Here is a 20,753-nt window from a genome sequence, read left to right as displayed (position 1 = left end):
ACACACAGAAAAATACACATATAAGCATATAGTTTAATGAATTTTCTTAACAAATCACACCCATTAACCAGCACCTACCATAATAAACATGATCAGCATGTCAGAAGCCCTCCTCCTGTCCCCAGCATAACACCATTTCACACATGATAAAAATTAAATTTTATTTAAAGATATGAATCTCATCATATTGCCCTCTTGCCTTATTAAACCTTCCAAAGACACTGTACGACTTTCAGGATAAAATTCCATTTCCTTAGCCAACCTATACCCTAGTAATTCCTAATTTACCGTCCTGGCTTTTGTAGCACTGTTCCTTCTGTTAAGATGAGCAACTTAGTCTACTTCCTCTCCCATTTTAATTATTCCTAATCATTTCAGAGGCTACCTTCCTCGTCTTTCATGATCCCTTCTCTTCTGTCTTTTTCTCCCTTTATAGATTTTTGAATGTCAAAATAATTTTCATTTGTTCCCCAATTTATTCAGTGAATAAAGGAGAACATCTGAAATTTTTACCCTGCCAGAACTCCTTTCCTTCTCTTTTTCCCCATGCTGACTCTTTTTCAGAAAGACTCACTGTATAGAGACTAAATCACTATGTAGGATCTTCAGTTAGTACCTGGTAGGGAAACTGGGACTGGATTCCATCAATTCAGGCACATTCTTCTTCCCAGTTTCCCCGTCCTGACACCAACATGGGACTTAAGTAGGGGCAGTCTGTGGTCCTGAATCATAACAAGACATAAGCAGTCTAATAGGCATTGATATTCATGAGAGCTAAGGCATTTTCCAAGTAAAAAGTTGATTTCATTGGAACATCTGGAGGATTTAAAGGAAAATTAGGAGTACAGAGGAAAGCAGGCAAAACAGCAGGTCAACTTATATCAAATGCCTACCTACCATGTCCAGACAATCTTTGGCTTTAGCTCTGATGACTTACTTAATTGGAGTAGGAGAGGAATAAATGTGCAGGGTTTTTGTATTGCATAAAAAAGGAAAGCCAATACATGTTTTTGCTTTTATAAAAAATTAAAAATAGAGTTGAAATTCTCTGAAATATCTAGTTTTTAATTTAAAATCTGAATTTCTACTTGTCAAATCAAAACAAAACAAACAAGAGACATTATAAAGGGTTTTATGTGTAGAAAAAGTTACTACTTGATGGGCACAGTCAGAAAACTTAATTTGCTTCTGTGCACTACTAGGTAGAGCTACCAAAACTTTTAAAGAAGTGTTTATACTCTGTTATTTTTTGTTGTTGTTGTTCGGTACTGGGAATCATGATCTTTTGTTTGCCAGGCAGGTGCTGTGCCACTGAGCTATATCCCTGGCCCCTACACTTGAATACATATAGAAGTATATATGTGTGTGTGTGTGTGTGTGTGTGTGTGTGTGTGTGTGTGTGTGTATATATATAAAGATAGACAAAATATTCTGAAATTTTCACCATAAAGAAGTGATAAATGTTTGAGTTTACCCTGATTTGAGCATTACATAATCTATACATGATATATACATAACCTATACATATAAAAACACCACAGGGCACCAAAATATGTACAATTTTTATGATCTGTTAGAAATTTAAAAATAAATATAAGTAAATAAAAAATAAACTGAAATGATAAACCTAAATTTATTTTCTGTATCAGGTCAAAAACATTTGGGATGGTTCCCTTCCCAGCTCTATTTCTCCCCCACCTTCTGTCATTTGTATCATACTCTAGGCAGGGATTCCAGGAAGCACAGCCCTGAACTCAGATTTTTCTCAACACTCCTCTCCTTGGATCTGTAGCCCTGCCCCAGCCTATTTAGAATGGAAAGTGAGTAACATGTGACTTTAGATGTAGTCATCTAATTGCAGCCTCACTGATAAACCTGAAAAGGGCCTAAAATTAATAGGGACGTTCATTCACTCATCTTCTTAAACAGGCAGTAAGTTCCTTGAAGGTAAGGGCCTGGGGGCCATTTGAAACTTTAGTTTGTGAGTTCTCAGTTTCACTCTGCACCCAGCATGTTTGTGAATTCTCAGGCTTAAAATCAAGACCGTTATCAGCAGTCACAAATGCTGGGTGCAGAGTGAGGAAGGAACGTGTTGGGTTGCTTAGTTTCTGGTTACTCTCATTCCGTTGGCCTCCTCAGTTGGAGGTCCAACACAGGTAAAGAGATTGATTGGTCTCATCGCACTGAAAAGTAAGTTTCACACAATGCACAGCCTCTGTGGGCCCAGGTGCGAGGGCTGACTCCACGGCTGGCAGCTTTCCGCAGACCATGAGGTCATGACTACCGGACTTCAGCTGGACCGCTGGATCTCTCTCTCGGTCTCTTTCTCGCTCTCTGGGTCTCGGTCTCAGGCGGTCTGTCTCTGTCTCACTTTCTTTCTCCCCGCGCTTCCTCCTTGCCTCCGGCGGGCGTCGCCTACCGGTAGGTGGCCTCGCGGAAGGAAGCGAATTCCGATCTCCGTCCCGCTGAGCCGCTCGGACCGTCCCCGAGAGCCTTTCTGTCCTTGCCTGCGTGGTCCCAGCTTTTGGAGGGTCTCAAGCCCCCGCTCGTGCCCAGAAACCGACCGGGTCCTAACTCTGGAATCCAAGTGTTCAGGCTGCTGTGAGCGAGAGCCGGACCGCCGCGGGGAGGCAGGTCCAGGCGCAAGGCCGGGACGGTGGGCGCGCGGAAACGATCAGGACCCACCGAGGCAGGATCCCGAGCTGCGGATGAGGCGTCCGTGGGGCGCAGTCGGGGAGCCTCGGAGCACTGGCTGGGGTGGAGAATGGGCGGCGGCGCAGCAGGAAACTCTCGGGGCCAGGCCCGCCGGGCAGGAAGCACCGTGGAGAGGAGGGTCAGGGCGGCGCCCGGTCGGGCTGCCCGGCCCTCTCACCTCGCCCTGGCAGCGGGCTCCGCCTGCGGTCCGGGAGGGGGGGAGCCGGGCCGGCCGGCCAGTGGATTCCGGGACCGCCCCCTCCTGCACCCAGGCCAGCTGCGACCGGCTAAGACGGCCGGAGCCCCCGCAGCAGCATGAGAACCGATGCGGGCCTTCCCCGCCAGCGGACGCTCGGCGAGCGGCGGCGGCTGCTGTGCCCATGCGCTCCATGGAGGCGCAGTGGAGACTGGTGGCCGGCGGGCGGCGCAGAGGCCGAGGGCTGCCCCGGAACGCGTCCACGCTGGCTGCCGCTGGGCTGATGTGCACGGCGCTGGCCGCCTACGCCTGCTGGGGACAGTTGCCGTCACTGCCTTGGTCGTCCCCGACCCCAGCAGGCCGGTCGGTGGGCGTGCTGCTGTGGTGGGAGCCCTTCGGGGGGCGCGGCAGGGCCTCGAGACCGCCCCCCGACTGCTGGCTGCGCTTCAACATCAGCGGCTGCCGGCTCCTCACCGACCGCACGGCCTACGGAGAGGCGCAAGCTGTGCTTTTCCACCACCGCGACCTCGTGTGGGGACCCCCTGACTGGCCTCCGCCCTGGGGCGCCCAGGTGAGCTCGGCGGAGGACCTGCAGCTGCGCATGTTGGACGATCCGGAGGAGGCGGCGATCTCTGGACCGCGGCCCCCTGGCCAGCGCTGGGTGTGGATGAACTTCGAGTCGCCCACCCACTCTCCGGGGCTGCGGGCCTTAGCAGGGAACCTCTTCAACTGGACGCTGTCGTACCGCGCTGATTCTGATATCTTCGTGCCTTACGGTTACCTTTATCCCAGGAGACACCCTGGTGATCAGCCGAGGGGCCTAGTCCCACCTCTAGCCCGGAAAAGGGGACTGGTGGCCTGGGTGGTGAGCCACTGGGATGAGCGCCAGGCCAGGGTCCACTATTACCATCAGCTGAGCCAGCACCTGCCGGTCGATGTGTTTGGCCGGAGCGGGCCTGGGCGGCCGGTACCTAATAGCGGGCTCCTGCACACAGTGGCCCGCTACAAGTTCTACCTAGCTTTCGAGAACTCGCAACACCTGGATTACATTACTGAAAAGCTCTGGCGCAATGCATTGCTGGCCGGAGCAGTGCCGGTGGTTTTGGGCCCAGACCGTGCCAACTATGAACGTTTTGTGCCCCGTAACTCCTTCATCCACGTGGATGACTTCCCTAGTGCCTCCTCCCTGGCCGCCTACCTGCTTTTCCTAGATCGCAACCCGGCTGTCTACCGCCGTTACTTCCACTGGCGCCGGAGGTATGCGGTGCACATCACCTCCTTCTGGGACGAGCCCTGGTGTCGGGCCTGCCAGGCAGTGCAGACTGCTGGGGATCAACCCAAGAGTATTCGCAATTTGGCCAACTGGTTTGAGCGGTGAAGCCACCAATGTGACCATTTTGATTCTCTATTGGGCATCTCCTTGACTGCCACCAATTCTTGGGATTGAGTTCCCCAGTCGCCTTATTTTTGCTCTCTGGGATTAAGGTGGTTTGTCAATTAATATTAATTAGCAGAAGGATGGGATAGAAAAGGTCCTTGGTTCTCATGACTAGCAGCTATGCTCCATCAGTTGTAGATGGGCATCTGGGTGAAGAAAGGGCCCTTCTTTACCTGGTACAGATGTGAAGCTTATCTATAAGAAGAAATTCAATTCTATTGAATTTCCTCCTCTGCCACGGGCCATATTTGTAGCCTACACAGGGTCCAAATCTCATACACCCTGCTCCCAGCACATTTGCCTGGACCAAGCTGAAGTGAACCCCTGGTGTTTAGAAAGAGTGCTGGTTTGAGATAGTGGAAGGACTGCATCCCCAAGAGGGTCTTTTTCTTTGCTGGTCAGATTCCTTAAAGCCTCCTGCCCTGGGAAAGGTGAGGAGTGCAATTTATGAAGCCACAGACTTTCTTAACAAGAACTGTTTGTTTTGCACCCTATGAATGGAAACAAGTGCTGAAGAAGAGAATTAAGATGAATATATGGGTGCACCTCTCTTTATACAAGAAATATATTCTTGAAAAGCTGCATCTAAATCACATTCCAAACTCAGAGTCCTAAGGGAGTTCAGTGTTTAATGGAACCCTATGGACAATCCCTTTTTAATGTGAATAATCATCTCCTAATTTATTTCTTCTGTCTTTATATTTACCTATAGCCTGGATTTAAAAAACATTAAAAGTACAAATGTGAAAATAAAGCACAAGCAACCTTCTTCTCCCCCTCTTCCCAGCAGAGCAGTATGTTTACAAAAAGGAGAGGAGCAAGCTACAGTGTCACTTTCTACAAAATTATTTATTTCATGTCTTACTGGACCCAGAACTTCAACTGGAATGTCAGCTCTTCAGCAGTGTTGGCTTTACCTGTGCAGAACAGTGCAGGAGATGGTACTGCGTCATGGAGTCATGCAAAAGGAAAAAAGTTTGATGGTGTCAGCGAGGGGTAGTTTTTGTTTCTGTCAGTTTTGAAATGTTTAGATCCTAAGGAATGAAACTAAAACTAGTGCCTACAATTAGCTTACTCTGTCCTTTATTAAAGGCTAACTCTGCAGGGCTCATTTGGTTCCAGGAGTTTCCCCTGCTAGTGGTGAGCTGGAGAGCAGATCCTCACATTCCTCATGTCCTTGAGACTGTGCTGCAGAATCAAGCTTGGAAATGATATGCATTGTCTTTATAGGTTGTTGAGTGACTAGCATGTTCAACAGCGGATGACTGATTACACACTCCTGAACATTAGGCTTAGGGCCCTGAGCAAGATATAAAAATGTGTAACACAACGTCTCTCTCTTTAACAAACCACCACTGCCAAAAGTGAATGGTGACTTTGATAAAATAGTTGGCACAACCAATTTGATGAAAGTGGCATTTTCAGTGATATAGACCATAAATCAGTGATTGAAAAGCCATTTGATGAAAAGCCTGAAATGATCAGAGTTCTCCCCTCTGTCAAAGTAAGGGCCCTCAGTGACTAGTATTAATCATAAAGACCTCGTGACCAATCAGGGTCCAAGATTAATTAGTTTTATATAGAGTGAAATAAAAAGTAATTTTGAATTTGATTAGTATAATTAGTTGAGTCATAGAAAGCAAATTTTACCTCCATGCACATTTGTTGTGTACATACTTGAAAAGCTCACTTAAAACTAGGTGCTTCAATTCTCTCAGTTTAGGAAATAAGTGAATATGTCTAACTGTGGGTTCCCAGCTGAATATTTATATATCCCTACATCTGCATATAATATATTTTATCACATTAAATAATGTCATTTTACCTCTATGATATATCATACTTTTTATGTGTGATATATATCATCAAACATTATGTTTACTACAAATGCAATATTCCTTCTTGCAGTGATTTCAGGGTGCCATCATCCAATTTTATGTCTGAAATGAAATCTAAACGGTGCCAGAATAAATCTGAAATAAAAAGGAAGGTGCCTTGTATTGTGTATTTCAAGTAAGTCCTTAAAGCCATATTTCAATAATCATAATTACTATTTAGATTAAACTTGAATTTTCAGAGTGGAAAGAAGGGCCCTTTAAAGAAAATTTTGTTGTAAATTGTAAGATGAATATCTATTGCCAATGTTCTTCTAGTGTTTAGTCCACTTAAATCTAGCCATGTATTTATTAACTGTGTAGTGCAAGATACAATGCATATGAGTATAGTCTGGAGTCATAACCTGAGTATGTGGCTTTGCCACTTTATGCTCCTGTGGCCTTAATCACGCAAATTGTTTATAAACTCTCTTGAGTTTTAGCTTCCTTCTTTATAATGCATGAATGTCCCTACAAAATCAAGATCAAATGTGGTGGTGTATACCAAGGTGCTTTGTAATGTAAAGCCATTACAAGATGCTCTAAATTGCCATGGCTCTAGACCGGAGCTTCAGAAACATTTTCTGTGCAGGGTCAGAAAATAAATATGTCAGTTTCACTGTTCAACTCTGCTGTTGGAGTGAAAAAGCAACCACAGATGATACATAAACAAATGAGTGACTGAATTTGACCCATAGTTTGCTAACTCTACTGTAGACTCTTGGCGATGTAAGGAATTTGGGAAACTAGCTTTACATTTTTTTAAAAATGTATCCTGATGTACATTTCTTAGAAGGGATTTAAGGATTGAAATTTAAAAATTTTGGAGGCAAATACTCCCAGGTCCTAGATCAGCTTTGCATCACTTCCTAGTTGTTTGATCTTGGAGAAATTATTTGAGCTTTCTGTATTTTGATAGTCTCATTTTCTTTGTCCTTTTTTATTGGTACCGGGGATCAAACTCATGACTGCCTGCTTGCAAAGCAGGTGTTTATGCCACTGAGCTAAATCCCCAGCCCCATAGTCTCATTTTCAATTGAAGGTACACATATATAATTTATGAGATATTGAAAGGATGAGATAAGACACTTAAATTACTTAGTGTGACGCCTGGCATATGGGAACACTACAGTAAGTAGTGCTGTGATTTTCCCAGTGCCTTTTATAGAGGGAGCAGCCGAGGTCCATACCACTGAAGGATTTGCCTGAGGTTACAGTGGTAGTGGCTGAACCAGCTGTGCTGTGCAAATCACAACCCCTTTGAGTTTCTGTCACTGTAAGTGCAAAATGAAGGAGTTGGAGGAAATAAACTCTAGGGACATTCTAGTTCCACTAGCTGTCTCGTAATTGGCACCCTAGGACTTACTGAGCTAATTTGCTTCCCACTGTGCAACCCTTACAGTCTGGAGTTCATACACAAGAGCAGTAACTGACAGAAAAGTAGACATCATAGAGTAAGAATCTGACTATGTATATATTATTCACACATATCACATACCCTAGATATCAAGGAAGAAAGCTAAATCTTTGGTAATTTGGTGAATAATTGTATGGCATAAATTTCAAGTCAATCTTGATGTGTTTCGGGGACTCCTTTATGCTAATACTCTTAACAAAACAAAGTCTTTATGTACACAGGCTCAGATTATTTTGACAAAGTGATTAAAATAATGAGACAGAAAATGGCTCCTTGTTTATACTCCAAGTATGGCTCCAGTGTATACCCCATGTACTGATACGTTCTATATCCCATGGGACCTGTCTTGGTGGAGGCTGTCTCTGAACTATATTGGTTCTAGTTACCAAATTGAAATGTGATGGCCTTGCCTCTTGTGAGTTGCACCAGGTCCAATTGAGTTCCCCTTCTTGTTTTTTTGCCTGGCTTTTTTACTCTAACCTGGTGATTTATCTCCAAGGGCATAAGTATTATAGCCATTTCTCTCAGTTTGGTTTATTTTGCTAAGTGCTGTGATGCCCACTATGTACTGTCTTTGGCTCCACCAAAGTAAAAAATGCTGTTTAGGAAAGGGGTGGAATAAAAACTAAGAACATCATATGAGACAGAGAGCAAAGGAGGCAAGATTTCTTTACAGCAGATGCTGGAATTGTTGAAAGGGAAAAATAGAGTCATATTTGGTGGCAACTGTAATCCCAACGCTCACGAGGCTGAAGCAATAGTATCATGAGTTTGTGGCCAGCCTGGGCTACATAGTAAGACGGTATGAAAAAAAAAATATGGGTTTGGGATTGGAATAAAAATTGGAATAAACACTAAAGACATTCTTCTTCTGATCTGCCCTCCTCTTGCATTCCCCTCTGCTATATGCTCATATAAGTACAGACTTCCAAAAATTAGCATGGCCAGCTGAGAATAAGAGTAGGATGGGCAAGAAAAGAAGATTCTTTGAATTTAAAAAGTGCATTTTAAAATGGAGCAGGTGGTGAGTTAGGATGGGGAGTGAGGAGAAAGGGAAAAGGAGATAGGGAGCCAACAAGCACATCTCTGAGGAGAATTTGAGAAGATTAGTTAAAGGAAGAAAGGAGGAGACATGAAAATAGGGGGGCGATAAGATCACAGGGCAACAGAAGAGGTAGGATAAAGGAGGGACATACCCACAACTAACGAGGAAGCAGTGTAAAACGCACCATTCTGTGCCACTTTGCTGAGAAGAAATCTTTGCTCCAGTTTAGAGCACAGCACCTGCCTGCCAGTGGAGGGTGAATCAGGAGTCTGAGCTCTTTGACAGGGGGGGACCAGAACTCAACAAGGAGTAGACCGATGTTCTAGAAGAAACATGAAACTGTACTGTGGTTCATTGCAATAGATTGTTGAACTATTGTAAGTACTTCCTATTTCATTTTAGGAAAAAATCATACTCATTGCCTGTGTAATTCCTTATCAGCATACTGTAATATCTGCATTTGAAGAAGTCGATATTGATATATCCGTAATTACAAATTATTTTTCGGGAAAAAGGGGAAAATATGTAAGAACTGTGTTCATTTAATGTATAATTATTTATTTCCTGTAAAATCTTATAAAACTACTTCAATTAAGGATTTAAAAATCCATTTTTGAGGTCATTGAATTATCATTTTTAAAAATTACTGAAAAAATTACTGAATCACACCTAATATACTGAAAAAGATAATGCCCTGTTAGATCATGAATGCTAAACATTTTGTTCCGAATTATCTTTCAGAAGAAAAGCAACAGACTATTCAACAAATATTTGTTGAGTGTGTCCTATTTACAGGCACTGTGCTAAGATTAGGGGATCTAAATAAACTAAGGTAAGAACTCTGCACTCAAAAAGTTGGTCTTTTAGTCAAGGAAACTGATGTGTAGGCCAATAACATATGATAGGTGTTATCAACATATGAGAAGTGTTGTCATAATACAGGAATCACAGGAATAAGTATTGGTTCATATGTAGAATCACAGACTTTGGGCAAACTCATAGTAAAAGCTTAGAGCCATCAGAGAATTACAAGTCAGGAATGATTTTCCTTCATCACCATGAAGCTTTCTTTTACATTATTTCAGAAAAATACAAGGAATGCATGCAGCCTCTGGTCTCAGCACTGCCTACCTGATGGTTTTCACCAATCCTACAGTTAAAAATAAATGTCATTATTAAGGATCACCTTCAAAATGACTAATCTCTATAGGGATTTTGCTCTCCTAGCAACCAAGAACACCTGCTGTTACCCTGTGATTTTTCTTGTTCTCATAAGGTTAAGTAAACATTTTAGAAGGCTCTATCCCATTAGCAGAAATGTCCACCCACAGCTATCTTGATGATCACACAGTTTATGCTTTTAGTTGTTCGGTACGTTAAGGTTTATTGAGTGTTCTTTGGAAGGTACAAGTCTATGGCTTTTAAATAAGATTCTTATCAAAGCTGTAGTTCACTAATAATTGCTTTTTTATGAAGCTCCTATTATATATGGATACTTTATAATCTATATTTTCCTGTTTCTCATTCTTCAGTTAAAAGTGGTATGGTTCACTCCCTTGATCCCTGCCTCTTTTTATCCATGCTATCAGGTAATCTGCCTGCCTGGAGTTTGGTCTGCAGTTGGTGACACATTTCTAATGGCTAAAAATATGCAGAGTACAGGCAGAAACTTTTGAGATTAGATTATACAAAGGTTGCCTTTTCTGTTCTTTTTTTTTTTTTTTCCTGTGCCCTCTTGTTTCTCTTTTTTGTTTCCTCCTCTTCCATCACTTTCCTTTTTTCCTTTCTGGAACATAGCATAAAGAGTCTGTATGTTAGTGGTTCTTAAAAGTGATATTAACCAACTTTCCTTCTAACTCTGAGTTTAAGGACAGCTGTATGAGAAATTGGATCCTTGCGGAAAGTTCGTTTATTTAAACTTATCTCTTGGACTGTGCCACTTGACCTTATTACCTCAGCTTTTTGATGCTCTAAGAAAGAAGCTTTATCTCTGCTTTTAGCTGCTACTCTCCACATTCTTTTTTGTTTTTCAAAAATCTGAAAGTGTTGTCCTCTTACTGGACGTACCAAGAAGAAAAGATACTCTGGTTCAGGATACCCGTAAGCAGGAAACTGAAAGGCCAACGTGTCAAAAGCTTTGAGCGGCACCCTCCTAGATTTCAAGTCAGTACTGCTATTTTTTGTGTGTGTCAGTACACTGGAAGTTTAGCATTCACTGTCCAACACAAATAAGCAGGCAAATCTCTTTGAGTGAAATAATGCCGTTCATCTACTGAAAGAGGAGGTTGGGTGTAGTATTAACATCACTCCTTCATAGTAACATAGCCAGCTTTGCATTTTGATTTTCAATTAGTGAAGCAAACCAATGAGATTAACTTTAGGATTTCTCTTTATTTCCACTTGGGCATATAACTATTTGAGTTTGCAGGGCTCTAGAAACACTTTGCTTGAAATATTTTCCAGGTTTCACTTTTAAACGAGCATCTATTTATTATAGGCTATATGCAAACAGAAAACCCTCAGTACTTTGGATACCATTGAACAAATTTCTAATAAAAAATATTTTGTTTCTTCTTATGTTTTTATGTATTTATCCTTTTCATGAATCTTAACAGATACTTTCCTCCCCATGCCAAAATTAGTGTCTTGATTTACATATATTCCTTGCTTTACTTGCAAGCATTTTATTTTGCTATCTTTCCTGTAGTATGACTAATAGAATTCTATACTTATTTTGTAACAGATAATGTGCTCCCACCCCAGCCAGTATACTTCAGTTTCTTAGTTGCCCAGGTAATAGTTTCTGTTCCAGGTCTGGTTGCTTCTGATCCCTAGACACTGTGATGCATAGCTGGTCACTGTGATACGCATTGTATAAAATAATCCTCAACTGACAAGCCATTCTTCTTCTGTACTTTCTCCTTGCTTATCCAATATGAGCCCTATACTACCAGTGATAAGGGCCTGATATTTTGGGAATTCTCCTGATCAGTACCCATCTATGTAAAATAAATCTCTAAATTCTGGGTGTCATTTCAGTGTTTCTGCTTGCTGTTGCAATTTCATAAAAATAATTTAAAGTATTTTAGAGCACTTTTGGAAATTAGTGATATTCTTTTTGATTCCTTTTTAAAATGTTATTAAAATCCTTTATTTTATAGTAATTCTATAAGCATGTATGATATATGCTATTGACCACATTATTTACATATCAACTTGCCAACCTTGCCATCCTGCTTAAAATTTCATTCATACCTTTTTTGAGTTATAAATGTACCATCACACTTCTTGTACTAAGTATAACATCTAGGGCATAGTTTTGTTTTGTTTTTGAAATAGGGTCTTACTATGCAGCTCAGGCTGGATTTGAGCTTACTTTGTAGGCTAGGCTTCAATGTGCCATGATCCTCCTGCCTCAGCCTCTGGAATGCTTGGGGTTACCACCACACCCCACTAGGGCATAAGTTTTAAGCCGTGAACAAGCCAAACTAAAGACCCAAGATTCAAGTTTATTTTTGTGTATCACCATTCAGGAGAGAAAACAATTTTGCTTCACTTTAAGTATTCTGCTTTCTAACTACCAAAATTGTCAAATCATAAAAACAAGATTAAAATTAGAATAAATACTGGAATAAAAATTCTTTATGGAAAAGAGTGAAGCGATAGGACACTGTAAACCAGAAGCGAAAAGCTGAAAGGAATTTGCTCACAGTCTTCAAGAATTTCCTGTCATTCAACAAATATTTTGTCAGGTACTAACCACTGTTCTGAAGGTCACTGGGGGATATAGCAGTAAATATGCAGACAAAGCTCAAGTCTTTATGGTACAGCCATATGGAAGGAAGGGAAAATAAACTACTAGCCAAAGAATTTTCTATAAGGACTTTTCACTCTGACATCCAGTGTCCTTTATCTTTGCTCAAATAAGAGCACAAGGATTTTCACTGTGGGGTAGAAAAGATCTTTTTACCAGGAGAGTACCTGGAGGCAGGGGGGAGGGGTTGTCAGGGAAAGCTCAGAGAAGGTGAATCCTGTTGAACATGCTCTGTGGCCTCCCAAGCCAAGGAATTTCCTACTCGTGTGATCCCACTTCACACAGCATCTCCTGTGAGTGAAATGCTATGATCCCCACTCTAAACTAAATTGAGAGGTCTAGTTTCTTGCTTAAGGTCACGCAGCTCATCACTGCAGAGCTAAGGGTTGACCCCATGTCTCTTGGACTCTAAGGCTACTTATTTCTCCTGTACACTGCTCTGAACTCAAGTAGGTAAAATATCATTATTATAAATCTTTAAACTTCTGTATAGGATTCTTTAGGCAGTTTTTGGCCTAAAAGTAAGGAGATAGGCCATTTTAGTGGTTTTCAAATCTCTCTCTTTTTTAAAATTCTTCAGCAACATAATCTAATTTTCACAAAAAATTTCATGTGGAACCTTAATATATAAAGTGAATTAGAACAATAAATTCCTGTGAGAACTGGGGGCTCTTTTTAGGGTCCCTGACTCTCTTTGTGTACTCTCTAAGCACTTGACCCTGCAGGAACTAAACCTCATTTCATCCACACATCTATCTCTTAGTTCAATGAATATAGGTGAAAATAAGTGCAGCGGTGATTCTTTGGATCCACTCAAATTTGAGAAATTTCTGCTATGAGCTGCATTTGAGAAGGTCAACCTTGACCATCAAATCTGACATTGGGGCATTTTGGGAGCATGGGTTATTTGAAGCATGAATTTAGTAAGAGAGTAAGACACATGGAGGGGCTTACTGTTTTCCTAAAGTTAACTGCCCTGAACTCTAGATCTTAAGCCAGTTTGTTCCTGACCTTGGTAACGCTCCTTTATGTTATTGGGTGGCCAATGAACTACACTCTTCCATCCCAAGCACTAGAATTGAGACAATCAAACAACCCCATGGAGTCCTTAGTACAGTCATAAGTTTGGAGCACTCCTTGGAGGAACAAAATGAGAGCCAATATTGACAGAGTACTTTTTTTTAAAAAATATTCTGGAAAGCCCTAGCAGAGGCTGAAAAAGGATATTAAAGCAAACTGTGCAATAATGGGGACATACTGGCTTGCAGAGGTGGAGGAACCTTATTCATTAATGAGATATTTTCCTTCCCAGTGTGAGTTTAGGTAATACTCTCCACTCCTTGACTCCACTCTCCACCCTCAGTTCGGCCTGTCCTTAGGAAAGGTACATGAACTCTTCTAACAGGTTCCAGAATTAAATAACATAAGTGGTTGTGCCCACAGTACACACAGAAGGGCCTTATAGTCCAGACTCTGTGTCCGTTTTGCTATTGATATTAGAGGGCCAGTATTCTCTTGCTCTCCAAATTCTGCACCCTTCCATGGGCACTGGGAGTCAGTGGCCCTCCCTGACTTTCTTGCTGTCACTCATGAGTATGTTTACACATCACATCACACGATTTGGGGAAATACAAATAGCACTGAGTACAGGACCAGCTTGTCCAATGAGCATAAGTGGCACAGTTCAGAGGACCTACAATCTTTTCTAGGGGCCCACGAAAATGTTTTAATAACTTCACTTCCAGTCAAAAGAGAAACAATTTGGTAGAAGAAAATGCTTTAATCTATATGAATAATATAATAGCACTTAAGTTGTAAGATAAAAGTAAACACATTATTCTCTCTTTTTTGGTTGAAGAAGTTTTTATGCCAAGGAAAGTCAAATCCTGGGGTCACTGGAGGAGAGGGCTTGCTGGAGCAGATGGGTTTTCTTAAAGAAAGAGAGTACGTGAGCAAAGGGCAAACCTGCTGGCCAAGAAACCAGGGAGGAAGGGGAAGCTCTCCTTTGCAACCAGTTTCCTTTTATTTCATCTTCTGTTCAGACCTAATCTTAAATCTTTATAGAGCACTATGGGACAAGAAAGCAAATAATGCATTCTTACCTTGACAAGGAAGCAAAGATGTATATTGGGGAGATTTCAACACAGTGGCTAAGCAGCTAATATCTAATGCTTAATAGGAATTTTTCTGCCTATGGATATTTCAGTAATGTAGTTTTCACAATTTTTTGAAAAGACTGTTCATGTTACAGATTAGAGAAACTAAAGAGGCATGACAATTCAGCACAATGCATTCTCCTGACCTAACTATATTCTAGATCAAAAAATATTTTAAAAATTTATGTTTTGCTTCCAAGATATTTTAAGACTGCAAAACTTTAGCTATGGACTATAGCTGTTAGAAATTAGAATTTTTAACCATGTTAAATCTGATGTAACTGTGCCATGGTTTTTATAAAGATATGGAAAAGTGTTCTGGAGGGAAATGAGACAGGATCTTGCTATGTAGCCCAGGCTGGCTTTAAATTGACAGTGATCCTTCTACCTTAGCCTCCTAAGACCTGGAACTGCAAGAGGGTACCACCAAGCGTGGCTAATACGTTTGTTCTGAGCAATTCCCACTAACATATTTGGCAGTCAAAAAGCATGATGTCTAAAACTTCCTTGTAAATAGATCAGAGAAAATACACACATATAATAGAAAATAAGGCAAATATGGCAACATGTTACTTGTTGAATACTGATGAAATATATGTAGATGTTTTGTGAGCTATTGCAACTTTTCTATAAATGTGATTTATTTCAAAATAAGTGAAAAAGATGATATTGTTTAAATTAATCTAGTAGTACTGCTGAAATAGAGTCCAAGGACAATAATAACATTGATGGCCTAACTCTACAGGCATTGAACCATCTAACTTGTGCCTTGCGAGTTAATTTTATATTAGCCAGAACCAAGGATATTGAACTAATTAGCTGATCTGAACATGTTGGCTCTTGTAAGTTATTATTTATTGGATTCTCCTAATTTAAAAAAAGTTTAAATTAATAGACAACATCAAATACCCCAAAAAATAATTTTTTTAACAGTTGACTTGTGAGATGAGTTAGGCGTATCTTTGGGTTGTGCCTTTCTTCATTGATATTGACCCATCACGATGCATTAACTCCCTAGCACTGGGAGGCTTGTTCCTGCGTTAAATAGCCGAGTGGACTTGAGGCTGGGTCCTTGCGCTGCAGCAGCAGATACTTTGGGACACAGCTAAGGATAAACGGTGCAGGTGCACCTACACCTGTAGGTGCAGGCTGAGGTGCTCTCCGGTTTCCCTGTGTGCCTGTGATTGCCACAGCAGTGGCTGGCGTTCAAAGGTGGACAGGAAAATCTAAAGGGTGACACAAACATATCAATGTTTAGCAGTGTTATAAGCCAACACATGCCCATGAAGTCATTTGAAGGATGACATATGAGGAAATTGTATTTATTACATAATTTTGTGAATAAAATTAATTGGAAAATGTCAAAGAACAAAAACTGTCCCTCTGGATTGTATAAATAATTAAAAGAAATAAAAAACACAAAGAATAGAAATGGAAGGCATAGACTGGAGCTATGTACTCACAAGAATTAGTCATTTGCCAGTGGTGGCTTGACAAACCATCAGAGACAGTTGAATTGTTTTAATTGATGTTAAGGAAAATTGGTTCAGTATATAGAGATAAAGTTGTAGCCTTACCTCACATCAATTACATGTGTTTGCATGTGTGAAATCCTAATAAATAAAAGATATTTAATGTGAAAAATAAATGTACAAAGTTAATAAAAGAAAATGTCACTTAATATCCTGTCTTTATAAAATTAGGGCAGGGAAAATTTTCTTTTATCAAGGCCTCATAAGAACAAAGACTAACAGTTTAAAAACTGCTAAATTTGACTACATTAAGATTTGAGTTAGATAAAACACTTCACTGTGAAAATTAAAAAGTGTTAGACTGAAGTAGATGTTTGTAATTACATTAAAAAAGAAAAAAAAGAAAAAGTTTTTTCCAGATCACAAAGTTGAGAAATAGCTTTAGACACGGGCAACCAGATGTAAGTGGGCAATCAATACAACAGAAAACTCCAAAACTACACACATCTGATAGTTTTATCTACGTGCAAGCAAACTGAACAGTTTTACCCTAACTACCTTACCCACATAGAACTGCAAAAACTAAAAGTTAGTTAATAACAAATTTGAGGGGTAAGGCTTCGTGGAAAGGAAGTCTGTGGCCGGCCCCGCCCCGCCCCACCCCGCCCCACGTGCTCTAGCGTCCCTGCCCCCACCCCCACCCCAAACCCTTCCTTGGCCCCCACAGCACCCAGGCCCTCTTCCAGCTGCTTTCTGAGGCTGGGTGCCCACCGGGCACAGCTCCACCATCTGTTTGCCGAGGAAGATACCCTAGTCTAGACTCTGCGGCTCTAGAGGCCACTGTGGGCTGCTTGCAAACATGAGTGGACGCGCCCGAGTGAGGGCACGAGGCTTGGCCCGCAGCCCTGATGCCCAGAGAGAGCAGCACACCCAGGCCTTGCCCCTGGGGCGCAGAATGGTAAGCTGTTTTATTTTCTCTCCTTCTGCCTCCACCCAGGACGGGGCCTTCCTCTGCGTCCTTCCTCTGTCCTCTCCTTAAAGCTGTCTGCCTCCCCTTTGACTCTTTGGGGGCTTTCGCATGTTTGGTTTCCAAGGGATCCTGCAGTGCATGGAAGTAAATATATTGGCCCGCGAAGAGAACTGCAGATTTAGTGCGAGTGTGCCATTTATTCCACTTTCCACCTCCTGAGTTGTCATTACTCGATTTGGTTTTAAGTTGCTTGGGAAAAAGTTGGTGTACTTTCATACCACTCCAGGGCATATCATCTAATAACAATCATTGAGGCTAATTGGCATAGGAAATTGAGTACTGTACCGCACAGATGCGGTTTGGATCCAGCCATTGTTACTTGAGCAGCCACTATGGGCAGGGCTCCCCGATGGACTTAGGCTACAGATGACTTGACCCACAGATAAGTAACTTTTGGTTTGTGTTACAAATACATGCTCAGTGTTTGCAGCCAGTTTTTAGACTTAGAAACCGGCCTTCTCTTGACTTCATTTTTAGCAGGCCACTCCATAGTAACTTCTTCAACAAAGAAGCAGACATACTAAGAGTTCTCTTCCCACCTGTTTTGTGGACTAATTTTGGTCTAGTTTATTCAGGAGAGTCATCCTTTGGGGCTGGTGTTTCCTGTCCTCTGGGCTGTATTTATTTTCATGCCCATGGGCCATGAAGAAATAAAACCCACACACACCTGTGCTACTTTTCTCAGATGAGCTCCCTGAGCACAAGGATCTATCTCATTTTTGCCTCTTCACATTTACTAAAAGTAGTTGGGTGGGTGTGGAAAATTATAGCTCATCCTTCTTTTGTCTGGAATGGACACTCTCTTCTTGTCTCACCAGGCTTTTACCTAGTAACTCTTTCTTTCCCTAGATCATGCTTGTCTAATGACTTGTGTGTGATATTGTTCTTGCTGTGTGATAACCTTTTGGCTTGTGACTTACCTTAAATCTGAGCAGAACATTTTTGTCCCATTTTAGCACACACCAGTTGACCTTAGTGACAGTGAAGCATCTGGTAGCAGCAGCGTGGAGGAAACAAACAGGATTCTGCAGCATTGTAAGTACAACTCTGTCCTCCTGAGTCCCAGGCAGCCTCCCTGCCGTCACCAAGCCTGACAACAGCAGGCTGGCTTCTTGAGCACCCCATTCTCCTCTGTTTGAGTGAGTCCCCTCATCGTGTTCCTTTGGGACTCCTGCATTTCCTGATAGCTTGGTAGGTGGGAATCCACAGGGTCAGTGAAGCCAGTTTTCTGATTCTTTGTTTATTGAAGAGTTTTGAAAATGTATTCCAGAAATCTTTACAAGTGTCAGTGCTATCTCCTTGTAGGTATGGTAGAAATGTGACAAAAAAGCTCTAGCTGTCTTCTTCCCTCCCCACCTGGGACAGACACCATCATGTGATTGTATAGGTCTCTTCCCTGTAAAGCCACATGTATCTGAGGACACTCACCTGTCACCGTACACAGTGACAGTATGAGGTGCCATATCTGATGGAATATTAGTTTGCTTGGGTTGCCTTTACAAAGTAGCACAGAAAAAGTGGCTTAAACAGCAAGAATTTATTTTCTCATAATTTAGAGATCTGAGATTAAGGGGTTGCCAGGGCTAGTTCCTCTTGGGGCCTCTTTTATTGTCTTGTAGTTAGCTCCCCTTTCCCTGGACTCACGATGTTTTCTTTGTGCATTCTGTGTCCTATTTGTCACCTTATGAAACCAGTCATACTGCTCAGAAGCCACCTCAGCGATCTCACTTTAACCTAGTAACCGCTATGCAGACTCAGCTGTAAATACAGTTACTTGGTGAAGAGTGAGGGATGGGTCTTCAGCTTTCACTCTTTGGGGTGGAGATGTAATTCAGCCCATAACCCTGGGTGAAACCTGTTAGCTATGTCCCTTAAGCTGACCATGAAATGTAGCAATTGATTTCTATTAAATGTGTAATCTCTCAGAGGTTAGCTTCTCCCAAGCTTGGAGAGCCTGGTAACATAACCATCACATGTCCGACTCTGCTGCTGCTCATGGAAGAGTTTCAAGCCCTGTTCATGTGCTCTCCCTGTCACACTACTGAGTGTGTGCAAGAGTACAGACTTGCCCTGAGAGGTAGCGTGCTGGGCCCAGCACTCTACCACACTCAAACGGTATCCCAGCTCTGGGAATGTCTTTCCAAATCTGCTGTGTATTCTTGTGAACACCAAATGATGAACACCCCTTATTCTGTGATTGAAATTTTTTTTATTGCTTCAAATCATGGCAAAAAAATATATAACAAAACTTTTTAAATATACAGCCTGGGAATATTAAGTGCATTCATGTTATTGTACAGAACTGTTTTTGTCTTGGAAAACTGAAACCCTACATTCATTATATAATAAGTCCTAGGCTCCTCTCCCCCAGCCCCTCACAGCCAATACTCCATGATAACTGGAAGTTTTAGAGACATCCAATATCTTTTGAAACCAAGATTAGTGAATTTGCCTTCCTCATCTTGTTCAGACCAGTTCTATACTATGTTGTTTGGTGTGAATTCTCTGTATGTGAAGTCATGAACAACTATTTGGAAAACAAGAGACAATACAATAGATAGTTAAGATCTCTGTCTTGCTTTGAAATTTGTGTCTCTTACATTGCTTTCTTATGTTCTGTTTTGTTGTGTTTAATGTTACTCTCTTTAAAATAAAAAAAAATCAGTGAATGGTATGGACAGTCTGGTAAGGGTTTTAATTTAAATTTAATTTAACTCAGTTTTTAAAAATTAAATGAACTTTGTAATTTTCTTGAGAAACTCATATTCCTCTAGCTTTAGGAAGGGTGCAGGCAGAACTTTGGAGCAGGTGGCAGTGCCATTTGGGGGAACTTCACACAGTAAGTGTATCACAGGGTGGGTCAAGAGTCCCAGAGAATACTGTTATTTATACTATTTTGGAGTACTATCCTTCATTTTGATGTTTTAAAATTATCTTCAGGGAGGTGAAGGAGATGTAAAAAGAAGTAAGATGTGTAATGTTATGTATACTGACTCCTCATGATGAATGTAATCATTATATATTGCAAATGTACTGATAAAAATAAAAATTATAAAAGAAAATTATCAGTACTTGAAGGTAAGAGACAATTATCTTCAGACTGCCAAAGACACAGTCAAAAACCTGATTTCTTACACTCATTTAAACAGAAGACACTTTCGGGAATTTAATTTCATATTTTCTAGAAGCTAACAATGATAAGCTTCAAAGGTAAAACACTGGCTTTCAAGCTTCTGGGTACCATAAAAAGTGACTACAGTGTCCTGGGAAGTTTCTTTTCTCTCCACTAGGAAAAGTGATGGATTTAGTTTCTGTTGTAGTTAGGATTGTACACAGAGAACAATTAGAATCAGGACATGGAGTTTATAATGTTATTTATGATGGTCACCGGGAGTTAACACAAGAAAATGCAGGAAATCTATCCACAGCCCTGAAGACATAGAATAGCCAAGGGCCTGAATCCCACAGCAATGTCCCACAAAAGTCCAGATGAAGACCCTGCCTCCCATGAGTCCAACTGGAGGTCCAGAGCCCACGAGAAGGACTCATGCCAGTCTCTTTTATGGATCCATGCCGGGAAGGCCCAAAGGTCAGGGGTGGAAGCCAGAAAGTCTATG

At 41.5% G+C, this 20,753-nt stretch overlaps 2 protein-coding genes across 5 annotated transcripts in view; both read left to right on the top strand.

Annotated features, from left to right (window-relative positions):
* The window catches only part of Piwil4 (piwi like RNA-mediated gene silencing 4), an 85,966-nt gene that overhangs the window by 27,172 nt on the left and 38,041 nt on the right, over positions 1-20,753 (top strand). For 2 of the 4 annotated variants that reach the window (XM_063256216.1, XM_063256215.1), the window contains one exon: positions 18,093-18,171. The exons of 1 other annotated variant lie outside the window; for it this stretch is intronic. Coding sequence is in view for 2 of the 3 variants with exons in the window: in XM_063256215.1 (XP_063112285.1) it covers positions 18,093-18,171 (79 nt within the window). In the remaining variant the exon portion in view is untranslated. Of the gene's footprint in view, positions 1-16,804; positions 17,065-18,092; positions 18,172-20,753 lie in introns of those variants that run through there. One more of the 4 variants, XM_013151135.3, reaches the window with a different exon arrangement.
* Positions 1,186-11,697, top strand: Fut4 (fucosyltransferase 4). The gene has a single exon (XM_013151137.3). It carries the CDS (start codon positions 2,277-2,279, stop codon positions 4,266-4,268), a length of 1,992 nt encoding a protein of 663 aa, XP_013006591.2. The 5' UTR covers positions 1,186-2,276; the 3' UTR covers positions 4,269-11,697.

Source organism: Cavia porcellus, unplaced genomic scaffold, assembly GCF_034190915.1.
Source record: "Cavia porcellus strain 051 isolate PalLab524CR breed Dunkin Hartley unplaced genomic scaffold, mCavPor4.1 scaffold_9, whole genome shotgun sequence".
NCBI lineage: Eukaryota > Metazoa > Chordata > Mammalia > Rodentia > Caviidae > Cavia > Cavia porcellus.
Note: the sequence above shows the minus strand (reverse complement) of the source record. Positions and strands in the feature narration are given on the sequence as shown.

Excerpts from the sequence above, each read along its gene's own strand:
- Fut4 (XM_013151137.3), top strand. The coding sequence starts at position 2,277 with ATGACTACCGGACTTCAGCTGGACCGCTGGATCTCTCTCTCGGTCTCT.